Here is a 13,850-nt window from a genome sequence, read left to right on the forward strand (position 1 = left end):
CTTTAATTGCCATAGTCCTGTCTTACAGAATCCTGGGACTGGCAACTGAGGAAGGGGTATTTGGTATTTTGAGCCAGAGTGCTTCATTGTATCTGAAAAAACTACAAATCTCAGGAAGCCATATAGTACTAAAATTCTGTAGTCTGAATGGGTCCCAGGCTTCATTTTTATTTCTAAACATTGTTCTCTCTGAACGTCTTGCTTCTTTTTCATCCATTTGAATTTATTCTGAAATTGGGAGGTCTTTAAAATGCATTTTTATATATATGCTGTCTATAATATTTTGATTCTTTTTAAGCTACACATTCATTTTCACATTAGATTTAGTTAGATCCAAGACTAGATCCAATGAAATCAATGGGAATTAATCTAATCATGGTAAATTCCATTGATTTCATTGGTGCTACTGTAATTATCACAAAGACTGAATAAACCCCACTGTTATTAAACAGAAAACAGTTTGGGATCCTGAAACTTGATACCACACCTCTCCCTGTATATGCAGATTTAGAAAATAAAATTTCAAAAAATTTCAAAGCCATGGGGAAAAAAACTTCTTTCTGTTTTTTAAACATTAATTGTTAGAAAATTGAAAAAAAGAAGAAGGGATATTAGTGTCTTTTAAAAATGGAAAGTTATTTCACTATTTTAGGAACATAAAATTTATTATTAGAGATGTGAAGGACCAGAAAATAAATGGAAAAATTAGGATATTAAAAACAACGATGCTATTTTAATTTTCCCCCAAAGCCCCCTTTTCAGAAAAAAAATTAGACTATTGATTTTTTCCCCCTGACAATATTCTGACAATACTTACAAACTGAATTTTAAATTTTTTCTTCTTCTTTTTAACAAATGGAGCTACAAGTTCCTGTGCTGTAAAGAACATCTGAATTGTATGGATTTTTTGTGCCCCCCCCCCCGCCCATCTATAATGAACATGCAAAAAACAATAAGACAGAATAAAGAAACAGCATTAATAAATATCAAGCAGTTCCATGAGGTCATCTACACTGGCCAAATAAAGAGGCTTCAAACTGCTTTGAAGCCTATCTGTTTAGATGATGCATGGGGCAAAGTTGGAAAGTAAAATGAAATCATGCTCCAGGGCTAAAAACCAGATCAAAAAGAAGCTCTGAGACTCTGACTTAATATGGAAAATGCGCATAATCACACCAGCATATAAACAGCTTGGCGCCAGTACAGGACTGTGGCAAAGCAAAAATATGAAAATACGTCAAACAAGATGGGTTGACAACATACAATATGATTGTGCTTTGCCAATATATCATTGGGCACACCAATGCCCTGTACAAGTGGTGTATTTCATATGTGACTGTGTGGCTGATCAAATGGGTGGGCATCCAATGGAATGGCATCTGGGCAAGAAGAGGGAGGTAACTGGAGGTTGCAGGCAGTGTGTTAGTGTGATGGTGCACATGTGAAGAGGCAACAAAAAACCAACCACACAGCATGGCTCAACGCCGCACTGTGTGGATAGCCCATGGATGTTTGGCATGCCTTAGGAGTGGATTGTGTGAAAATCAGGATTCCAACCCAATTTCAGAAAGCCCAGGATCAAGTTGCTTTTTCCTGCCTATCTGTTCCAGCTCCATATAAAACTACGTAAATATCTGGGCTATATTATTGTCTAAAAGGAGGGGAAGGGAGGGGAGAGCACTTGACTGACTATAAGTGGTTTGCGTCACTGATAAGAAACCATGAAGGATAGGTAAATATTACCCCTAGACTGCTAAATGAGAGAGGTTTTTAAAACCTCATCCCATAAGTGTATTAACTGGTTTTATGCCACCTCTGACAATGTGGCACATTCTTATATAAAACTGATGGCATTCACACATGGTTTGCAGAGGCAAGTAGATTAACTAAATATAACACTTTTAAAAAACTACTACAAGACAGGGGTGCAATATGCCTATTCAGGACTCAGTTACTCAATTAAAAACTGAATGTCATTCAAAATAAGGGTCTTTCAACCCTTACTGCTCCCTTGTTTCTCATAGTACCATGCATGACAAATTTGTACAACAAAAACACTCACCTGAAGTGGCTTATCTGGTTTTCTAAAAGGGAAGAAAGCCTTTCCTTAATATCTTCGAACCTTTCTTTCTCCTCAATTGTCACAGTTCCAATTCCGTCAGGCCTGAAATTTATAGATTTAAACAAGTACACACCCAGACACAAACACATTTCTCCTCTACCCCAAAAGTGTAAATCACCAAGAATAAATATGCCTATTGAAGTACACAAATAGCATTTGCAGTAACTCTCTGAAATATAGTAACCACTTGCAGTTATATTTTCATACAAGTTGCCCAGCATCAAAAGGAATGATAAAACCAAAGTCTAAATAGAATTAGCACATACTCACACAAGACATAAACCACCTTGATAGCCCTTTGAAATGAATGGTGTGACAAAAGAGATAAATTAAATGAACTTATTGCTGTAGCTCATACATAGAACGGAAGATGTAACAGCTGAATACAGTTAATACATTGTCAAGGTGAGAAAAACAATACCTGTGCAAACAGGGAGAAGGAAATATTTCACAACATGTAGAGTGAGCAGATAAAAGGAACTAATGTAGTAATTCATGGAAAAGGCACAGCTGGCAGAATGCAGTTAAAACTTCTTCTCAGCTTAAGAACCCTGTTTCTAAGGGATACAATCCAAAGCAAATGGCTAACAAAGAAATGTAGAGGTATCTCCTACATTCTGGGGATGTTTTGGATATGGATTTCCTGCAGGAGCTAGACTAGACAACAGAAATTTCACTGACTCTGAGATTTGACAATTTAAATGGTCACACTGGTTTATGCAAATGATTCAAAGCAAAGTTTACTTATATTACAAAACTAATTTTATCCAAAGCTCCGGGGTGGAGGGGTGTCTTCAATGAGCATATGATCAGCACTGCTCTGTCCCAATGTAAGGAAAGTGTGAGAATTCATATTCTACAAAGGGTGAATAATCTGAAATGGAATTGAATGGGTCACCTTCAAAATCAACCTATCGCCCTATTCATCCACCCCGTTTTGCAAAGAAAGAAAGAAAGCTTTATCACTATAATCTGTTTTTATCGTGTCAACTTAAGACATGTGGTGAAAAGTGTTTACAGTATTTAAATACCACATCCCTTACTTGTAAACCCTATCTTTTATCTCAAAACTATTCTACACCTCTATAGTTGAAGAGCCACATGCAAAGAATATAGGGGAACTTACAGCTATGGAGTTTATCAGACACCTTATGTTCCGCCATGCTCCCATCACATAAACATCACTGATCTACGACAGGAACCTTCGTGGTGGGATTGTGGATGGCCCTACGCTTCCGTTTTCTTCATGGTAGCATTATCATAAGTGTTTTAAAAAGGGACCTTTTAAAATAATAATTTAATCTGTTATTAAAAAGGGCTTTTTAAAAACACTTATGATAATGCTTCCATGATGAAAACGGAAGCGTAGCGCTATTTGTGATCCCACCAGGAGGCTCCTGTCGCAGATTGGTGACGTTTACGCGACAGGAGCATGGCAGAAGGTAAGGAGTCTGATAAACTCCTATGACTTTTATGGGTTTCATGGGGTGGGGAATGCCCTTTAGCTTGTGAGATAAGTATTTTAAAAAAAATTACTCATGCCTCACTGTTTGTGCCCACCTTTCTCTGTGTTGGATTACTACCATGGTAATTTCTTGCCACGTCCTCCCCTCTTTCAACACAATTTGGCTACCTTACTTTCTTTGTACATTTCTTTAATCTGCCCTTCTGCATTTATTTAGAAAGTGCACAGGCAGATCTACATTAAAAAACTGTAGGCTTGCAGGAGACAGAAAAGAGAGTAGCCCATGTATTATAAGGAGAGAACTGACATAAAATGAGTCAATTTGACCAATATACTAAATGACTAATGGCTCTATTCCAAGGAACTTGGTAAAGATGTGTGCCAAGTGGTAGGTCTCATTTCTTCACAGTGCTCCACCTTTGAAGTCCATGTTATGTATCATAAAACAAAACTAACACACATACTCGGCAGTACACTGGCTTTATTATTTCTTGTTGGCATGCCACTCTTGGCTATTGTCTGGAGTCGCAATATAAGTGTCAGAATAAGGTCAGCCAGGAATCACTGCAAAATGTGGAACTAAAAACTATTGGCAAAAGACTTACATAAATCTAAACAACTAATGTCTTCAATCATGTTTTCTTATATTTTAGTGAAGAATTCCAAGCTATATTCTACAATATTCTTCACTGTGTTTTGTTGCTGGCTGCCGTTCCTTTGCCCATTGCCATAATTAAGGATGATCGTACAATTTGCAAAGGATTTTTAAAGTTGGGCTAGCAATGTAGTTACAGGAACAGCATGTGAGAGGGAAAAACAAAAAACCAACAACAACCAATTTTGGGGGATGAATGAGGAGCTACTATCACTGTTATTGGGGAGGTTCCCAATTTGTTGTCGTCACATGAAGTAATTTATCTTCCCATTCTAAAAATCAAGGAATGACCTCAGCCCCACTCTCATTTCATTTCTCACAATAAACCTGTGCTAAGCCCCAGTGCAAAATGGTTATTTGTATGCATTGGCATTAATAGTATGTGGGATGGTGCAAGTTTCCTCAAACAACATCTACAGTATTGCAAGACAGAAAGACAGTGTCTCTCCCTTCAGTACTTTTTGGCTCTTCCTCATATTTTAAATAGCAATAGCAGCTTCATTTATATACCTCCATAGCAGTCACTACGTGGTTTACAGTTGTAAGCTAATTGCCTCCAACAAGCTGGGTACTGAAAGCAAAATTGTGCAAACAGAAGATTTACCAAAACAAAAGGAAATAGCCAAAAGAAAAAGGGAAAGCTAAGGGAGAGAGAGAGAGAGACCTGTTTTGTCATGGAACAACTGCTCGTTCATTTTATGTTTTTAAAAAACAGGGCAAGTCCTGTAAATCCACTCCACTTACATTTTTACACTATGGTAGGCAAGCCCCTTGTATTTTCTAAGACAGTAAAAAAAGACTCTGTATGCTAACAGCATGTATAGAAATGCTTCCATAACTAACTGCGGTTCACTATGAATCTCTGGCTACGAAGCTGAAAGAGCTAGATTCACAGGTTGTCATCTCATCTCTTCTCCCAGTTGAAGAGCATGGTCCAGGAAGGGAGAGGAAAATAGAGCATGTGAACTGGCTCCACAAATGGTGCCACCGAAAATGATTTGGATTCTTGGATTATGGCCTGTGGTTTCAAGAGGGGACTTCTGGCAAAGGATGGGTTGCACCTCATGCCCGTTGGCAGAAACATTTTGATCAGGAGGGTTTTAAACTGAGTCATGTGGAGGTATTTGGGAAGGCAGGAGTACATCAAGGGCTAGGGATAAGAAAATTAAGAGGTGATATGATAGCCCTGTTTAAATATTTGAAGGGATGTCATATTGAGGAGAGAGCAAGTTTGTTTTCTGCTGCTCCAGAGAACAGGACCCGGAACAATGGATGCAAGCTGCAGGAAAAGAGATTCCACCTCAACATTAGGAGGAACTTCCTGACAATAAGGGCTGTTCAACAGTGGAACAAACTCCCTCAGAGTGTGGTGGAGTCTCCTTCTTTGGAGGTCTTTAAGCAGAGGCTGGATGGCCATCTGTTGGGGATGCTTTGACTGAGATTTCCTGCATGGCAGGGGGTTGGACTGGATGGCCCCTGTGGTCTCTTCCAACTCTACGATTCTATGATTTTCTATGGCATAATTTAGATATAGCTAGGCACAATATACAATAGTCTGTCTGGGGAGCCAGACTAGATGCACCAAACAGCTACTGGGCTGCAGCAGTAGTGGGGGGGGGGGATCCTTTTGAAGATCTTTTAATGAAAACCCTATAGTGATACAATCCAAAATGAAAAAAGAGATAGCGCCAGAAGTTGAAACTCCCAGTGAATGAGTTAGTGGAGTAGAGTAGATGATAAGTATGAATATCATAATGACACAACTGGACTCAAGATGAAAGGGTGTTCAGCTGTTGATGTGCTCAGACAAAAGTCCAAACTTGCACAACACATATTATAGGAACATGAAACATGGAAAAGCATGAAGCATGGGAAACTAGACACAGTAAAGCAAGGACTGGAATATATATATTTGCAGTCGGCCCTCGCCTTACGCGGGGACTATTGGAAACAATGGGGCTCGTGCACGGCGGTGCGCGGTGCGCAACGGGCGCATGCGCCCATTCAATTGAATGGGACGCGCCGCCCGTTCTGCCCCGCGCGCGCCCCACGGCTTGAGCGCGTAAGCTCAAGTCCGCGTAAAGTGCACCCGCGTATGACGCGGGCGCGCTGTATATGGTGCAATAGCTTGAATAAGTAAGCTAAAGTGTTCAGGAATAGAACATTTTGAATCAGATAATTACATGGTGTTTTACTGAAGAAATTAAAATCTAGGAAGAAATGGAGTGGCATTTATAGTGGATTGAGATGTAGCAGAAACAGTCAATGGATTTAATGCAAAGTCTGACTGAATCATGTTAATAAGACTTCAGGGAAAACCCATCAGTATAATCTTAATCCAGGTTCACACTTCAGCTACAGAGGTAGAAGAAGAAGAAACTGAGATTCTATGTTGGAGTCCAGGAGGAAACTGAAAATACACCAAAATATAACTTCTTTTTAATCATAGTGGATTAGAATGCAAAAATGTCAACAGAGCAGAGTCAAAGAGAGTAGGAAAATTTGCACTAGAGGTAAGAAATAAAACAGAAGACTGACTGACTGATTGAATTTTTTCAGGCCAACAGTTTGTTCACATTCATGAGACCCAAGAAACAACTTATATATGGACATCACCTGATGGCCAATATAGACATCAAAGAGACTATATAACTGCAAAAAGAAGACTAGGAGCAAATTGTGGCACAGGCTATGACCTACTAATATACAAAATGTGAATAAAGCTAAAGAACATTAAACCAACCATCAAGGTGAAATATAACCTGAAGAACATTCCCATAGAATGTAGGATAAGCTTAATTGACTGGAAGCCAGAACTCTTGACTGAAGCCAGGAAGGAATGCAAAAAGACAATAAAAAAAGCCACAGACCTGAGTCTGAGCAAGGCAGTTGATGATAGGTGACTTGGAGGTCTCTCATGCAAGACCTGGGCATGGCGGTTGATGAAAGGGTGACTTGAAGATGCATTTCTAAGCACTGCAACATGCCCAACTGGGCCTTTACAGAAATGTCAGGTAAATGCCTAAAAGCAAAACTGAGGGGGTTCCTTTCTAAATGTTTGCAAGTTGTGTACATCTCAAAACATTCAGTCACAATGGGTTTTCTGCTGGGGGCTATAATAGTATCTACTACCCACTAACTATTGTAACAATTCTGCTACGTATGTGAAGCAGAAAATAGGGGTAGTCTACAATATTTTCATTTAATAAGTTTTCTTTTTTCTCCTCTGGCCATGCGGCAATTGGGCAAAAACCAGGAGGACACAGGAATGGAGACAATTGCCGCATGGCCAGAGGATGAGGGGCCAGTCTGTTAAAGATACCCTCCCCATACCATCTTAATTAAGGACAGAAACCACAAAATGCAGACATCTTACTAACATCTTTATTTTTTCTCCTGTTTGGTATGTAACATTTTGCTTGATGAAGAAGCCAGTGGAACTTCAAAAGCTTGCAACAAGTATATTGAGCATTTTGGTTGGCCAATAAGGGTACCACTGATGGATGTTTATTTGTATTTGTTAAATGGCCAACACCGCTACCCCTGCATGTTTGCAAGATCACCCTAAAACAGGAATAAGAAACTGTTTGTGTGCATTATGGACCTGGGCTGTCAAGTTTAGAATAAAAGCAAAACTGTTAATACTATCCAAGTGGTCAGGAAGCTCAGGCAAATGAAATGCTATCTGAATGATTCTGAAGCAAACCGAGACACAGCCTGAGATGAAGGCTACCACTTGGTCATGATATGATTTGCTGCATCAATAGGCACCCAGCCATTTCCACTCTCCTCATGGCTAATTTCTACTTGTGACCTGTCAGGTGAGGGAGCAAACTTACTCTCCTCTTTAAAAATAATTTTGAGGACAGCAGTACAATCAGACAAAGCAAAGATATGTACATCAGTACTCTCTTTCATAAATGTAAAGTGAAAGGATGAGTAACTCTCTTCTCTCATCAATGAATGCTGTGACACTTTACCTTAGAGTTCTGACAGATGGAATGTGCTTAGATTTGGGTAAATTTCTCTGTCTGATTTGACTGTCAGGAGGGATTGCACTCTGCGGCAATAAAGCAAATACCTCTGTCATATTAAACCTTACTGGGGCATGTCACATGTGTGACAGGAAAGAGCCAGGGGTTCCGAGAGTGACAAGTGAGAAAGGTGAGCTAGGTGAATGTCACCATCTGTCAACCTGCACTAAAAGGAGATTTGCTACATTCATGCTAAAGACTTCACGACTCGTCATGTCACTACCTCAGTTTATTGTCATACAAAATCCCACTGACAACACCTAGTATTTTAGAATAGGTTGATCCACTTCTGGCTACACAGTGTCCTGCCCTGAGTACCAAGGTGAAAACGTCCAGAAAGTGAGTTTGGTTATGAAACAAAGCAAATCCAATGCTCCAATTAGTTTCATGGAACCAGAAAAAAAGCTACAAGAAAAACATGTTTAAACTTGAGTGATACAAGACTTAACATTATTTTAATAATGATAAATGGTGGGAAGTAATGTTTTGAGATCCTGGCTCTGTTGTCTTTATTGCTTTTTAAAGGGTATGGTCCCCATGGATAACACCCGTCTTCAATAAAGCGATTCATGACAGAGGACAGCCTGACCCTGATACTATCAGCTGATATATGATGGTGGTGGTATGGAGAAAATAACTTCTCAGTACATTCTATTTATTTACTTTTTAGATTCTTTCCCTCAACAAGGACACAAGTTGCTACATTTTATAAATAACAGCAAAATCCTAGGGATCAATACAGACAGGGCTTACTTGCAAAGAAGTGTCATGTATACCCAAGTACATATAGGATTACAACTAAAAGTGAAATCATTTGTTATGTTTTGTTATTAATTTTAAAATGTTTCACCTATATATCACATAACAGATAAGTATCTATGGGTCTTCAAAACAGCTTGGATATTTTGGATGCTCAAACAGTGCTGTTATGAAAAAAAAATCCATGCACATGAAGTTTTGAGGACATAGCCAGTCATACCTCCATCTCACAAATAAACAGGACTGTGAGTTAAACAATTTAAATGTAAGTGGAAATAAATAATATATCCATCCTCTCAGAAAGGATATATTTTCTCTGTTACTTGAGGATCACAAGTTGGTTTAGAACTGAAGCACCTACTTCTGACATAAATTATAGAATTGTAGAATTGGAAGAGATTCCCAAGGGCCATCCAGTCCAACACCCTGCCATGCAGGTACTCTCAATCAAAGCACCCCTGACAGATGGCTGTCCAGCCTCTGTTTAAAAACCTCCAAAGAAGGAGACCCCACTGCACTCCAAGGGAGTGTGTTCCACTGTCAAACAGCTCTTACTGTAAAGATGCTTCTCCTAATGTTCAGGTGGAATCTCTTTTCTTGTAACCTTCATTCATTGTTCCGTATCCTATTCTCTGGAACAGCAGAAAACAAGCTTGCTCCATCCTCAATATGACACCCCTTTAAATACTTAAACAGGGCTATCATATCTCCTCTTAACCGCCTCTTCTCCAAGCTAAACACATCCAGCTCCATAAGTCTTTCCATGAAGGGCATGGTTTCCAGACCCTTCACCATTTTGGCCGCCCTCCTCTAGACATGCTCCAGCTTGTCAACATCCTTTTTGAAAGTGGAATAGAGTGGCACTAATATTTCCCTTGATCTAGAACAGTGGTCCACAGAGTATGCTCTTTAAGGGATTTTGGACTCCAGCTCCCAAAATCTCATGGCTGAGGCTTCTGGGAGCTGAAGTCCAAAATCTCTTAAAGAGCATACTGATCTAGACACTATACTTCCATTGATGCAGCCTAGAATTGCATTGGCCTTTTTAGCTGCTGCATCACTCTGTTGATGCATGTTCAACTTGTAATGTACTAGGACTCCTAGATCCCTTTCACATGTCCTGTAGTCAAGCCAGATATCAGGTAATGTCAAGCTATATCTGTGCATTTCATTTTTTTTTCTGCCTCAGTGTAGTACTTTGCATTTCTCCCTATTGAAATTCGTTTTGTTAGTTTGGGCCCAGCTTTCTAATTTATGAAGGTCATTTTTAATTTTGATCCTCTCCTCTGGGGTATTTACTCCTCCTCCTAATTTTGTGTTATCTGCAAATTTGATAAGCATGTCTTTTATTCTTTCATCCAAGTCATTGATAAAGATGTTGATTAGCACTGGGTTCAGGACAGAACCCTATGGGACTCCACTGGTCACCTCACTCCAGGATGAAGAGGAACCATTGTTTAGCACCTTTTGGGTTTTGCCAGTCAGCCAATTACAATTCCACCTAACAGTTGCATTGTCTAGCCCACATTTTACTAGCTTGTTTGAAAGAATGTCATGGAGGACCTTTCAAAGGCCTTACTAAAATCAAGATATGCTATATCCACAGCATTCCCTTCATCTAACAAGCTGGAAATTTTATATATATAAAAAATCAAATCAGATTTGTCCGGTATTTGTTTCTCACAACCCATGTGAAAGTAGCTCTCCTAAAGTCTAGAATGTGTGTCTGACTATGCCTGGCTTCTCATTTCCACTATATATCAAATTCCAGGAGAACATGATCACTTCCACCTAAGAATCTCACCATTTGCACCCCATTAACTAGGTCATCCCAGTGGATTAGGATGAGATCTAAAATAGCTGATCCCCTTGTCCATGTATTAGACAATGAAATTGCCTTCCAGGCAAGTGAGGAATTTGCTAGACCTTACAGTTTTGGCTGAGTTTGGCTTCCAGCAAATATCAGGATAGTTAAAGTCACTCATTACTACAACATCTCTCCTTTCCGAGTATGTGGTCATCTGTCCTAGAAAGACACCATCCAATTCCTCAGTGTGACTTGAGGGTCTGTGATAGATCCCCACAATAACATCCCTGTTGTTTCCCTCTCCATTAATTTTGCTCTCCACATGGCTTCCAGGATTTAAGTCATGGATCTCTTCACAGATGTAAACAAATAATGCTATCCCTCCTCTTTTCCTCTTTGGCCTATTTTTCTACATTAGAATAATTGATATTCATCCCACCAGGCTTCAGTGATGCCTATTATATCATATTTCCTTTGTTGTGTTAGAAGTTCAAGTGCATTAGTGTAGAGAGATCTAAGGCCATGGGGTCCTCCCCCCTAACTGCCTGTGTAAAGTTTTTTTCCTTCCCACTTTTGGATCCATGCACTACAGTTGTCCCTCCATACTCGCTAGGGTTAGGGGAACAAGACCCCCGTGAATATGGAAAAACCGCAAATAACAAAAACACTGTTTTTCTATGAGAGGACACCTCTCTAGGAATCTCTAGATCCTCCAGTGCAACTCTGTGGTCAATGTCCAACATACACTGACCATAGAATGGCACTGGAGTAGCTACAAATGGTCTTTCAGTGCACCTTTTAGTTAAAGTTGACCACAGAGTTGCACTGGAGGACCTAGTCAGTCCTAGAGAGAACATATTAATGAAATCTGTGAATAATCAAATCCGGAAATATCAAAGCCGCAAATATGGAGGGATGACTGTATTTGCCTTGTTCCCTCTATAACAGTTTGACTATCACAGAATCATAGAGTTGGAAGAGACCACAGGGGCCATCCAGTCCAACCCCTTGCCATGCTGGAAATCTCAGTCAAAGCATCCCCAACAGATGGCCATCCAGCCTCTGCTTAAAGACCTCCAAGGAGGGAGACTCCATCACACTCCGAGGGAGTTTGTTCCACTTTCGAACAGCCCTTATTGTCAGGATGTTCCTCCTAATGTTGAAGTGGAATCTCTTTTCCTGTAGCTTGCATCCATTGTTCCAGGTCCTGTTCTCTGGAGCAGCAGAAAACAAGCTTGCTCCCTCCTCAATATGACATCCCTTCAAATATTTAAACAGGGCTATCATATCACCTCTTAATCTTCTTATCTCTAGCCCTTGATGTACTCCTGCCTTCTAAAATACTGTCTCCCTCCCCCAGATGACTCAGTTTAAAACCCTCCTGATCAAATTTTTGTGACTATAGTGCGTCCTCGCCTTATGCGGGGGATCCGTTCCGGATCCCTCTGCATAAGGCAAATTCTGCCTATGCTCGAGCCCCATTGGAAACAATGGGGCTCGTGCGCGGTGGTGGCGCGGTGTGCAACGGGCACGCACACCCATTCAATTGAATGGGACGCGCCGCCCCTTCTGCCCCGTGTGCGCGTGCCGCGGCTTGAGCACGTATGCTCAAGGCCGCGTATGCCGTGGGTGCACTGTATTGGCAAAAATGTTTCTGCCAACGGCCATGAGGTGCAACCCATCCTTTGCCAGAAGTCCCCTCTCCTGAAACCACAGGCCATAATCCAAGAATCCAAATAATTTTCGGTAGCTTCTCATTCATCACCCAAAATTAGTTGTTGTTGGTTTTTTGTTTTTCCCTCTCACATGCTGTTCCTATAACTACATTGCTAGCCCAGCTTTAAAAATCCTTTGCAAATTGTAGGATCATCCTTAATTATGGCAATGGGCAAAGGAACTGCAGCAACAAAACACAGTGTAGAATATCGTGGGGCAGGGGGAGCAGAAATTTGCGGAATGCTTTTCTTATTCTCAGGGTATGAGAAAAAAATTCAGAGAAATTTTCTCTACCAACTATGAATGGAATCTTATTTAAACACTGGGGCTTTCTTAAGGACCTGGAAGGGCATAAATATATCTTGCCAAGTCAGAGTAAGGCCCAGTACAGACGGGCGCTTTGCACCGGTCTGGGGCCGATATAAGGGCTCTGTAGAGCTGGGTGTCCATACGCGCCCAGCCCTTCCATGCGGGGCCTGTGCATCATCTTGCTGGCTCTCCACCCACATGGGGCATGAAACGATGAAGTGCGGGCATCTGCGCTCCCAAACATCTCTGGTCGGAAGAGGCACAATAATGATGCATGCACGCGTCATTATCGAGCCCCTTCCAGGAAGCTGCTTTTGGCAGCTTCTTTTTGCTCCCGAGAGGGAGCGCATCGTTGCTGTGCCGTTTGGTTGCTGAGGCAACGATGCGGGGCAAAGATGGACGGCACAGAGCCGCCCTTCTGTCAAGTTTCTAAGTTAACATTTCATACCTGAGCATCATGGACTGCAAGAGCATGGTTTGCATAAACAGCAGAAGAGCCATGGTTGATCATACCTATCTAATCTAGCATTCTGTTTATACAATGGCCAATCAGGCCAGTCATTTTTATAGTAGCTCCACTGAAAGTGCCACCAAAATGTTCACACAAACTATTTTTCCATAGCTCACTTTCTAAACTATAAAGTGGAATCTGTACTTACAATTCAATACAACACTTTTAACTAATATGTAAAAAAGGGAATGTATTAATCAAACCTATTCATTCCCCCCCCCCCACCCCAATACCTGATATGTATAGAACAGCAATTGCCAAACTTTGGTCTTCCGGGTATTTTGGACTTCAACTCTCACAAGCCCCAACCAGATTGGGGCCCTGTGCAGACTGGCCTCAAAGGCCAGCTTGGGGGCTGAGTTGGGGCGTAGCATCCACATGGTACATGCCCTGACTCTGCCCCCAGGTTGGTATGACACTGCACACCACTGCATGCCATCGCGGTGCTCCTCTGGTGCTGCATTTGCATGAT

At 40.9% G+C, this 13,850-nt stretch overlaps 1 protein-coding gene across 14 annotated transcripts in view; it reads right to left on the reverse strand.

Annotated features, from left to right (window-relative positions):
• Positions 1–13,850, reverse strand: part of CADPS2 (calcium dependent secretion activator 2) — a 372,843-nt gene that overhangs the window by 113,055 nt on the left and 245,938 nt on the right. For all 14 annotated transcript variants that reach the window (XM_042467898.1, XM_042467896.1, XM_042467889.1 and 11 more), the window contains exon 14: positions 2,063–2,164. In XM_042467898.1, coding sequence (XP_042323832.1) covers positions 2,063–2,164 — 102 coding nt within the window. The remainder of the gene's footprint in view (positions 1–2,062; positions 2,165–13,850) is intronic.

Source organism: Sceloporus undulatus, chromosome 5, assembly GCF_019175285.1.
Source record: "Sceloporus undulatus isolate JIND9_A2432 ecotype Alabama chromosome 5, SceUnd_v1.1, whole genome shotgun sequence".
Taxonomy (NCBI): Eukaryota; Metazoa; Chordata; class Lepidosauria; order Squamata; family Phrynosomatidae; genus Sceloporus; species Sceloporus undulatus.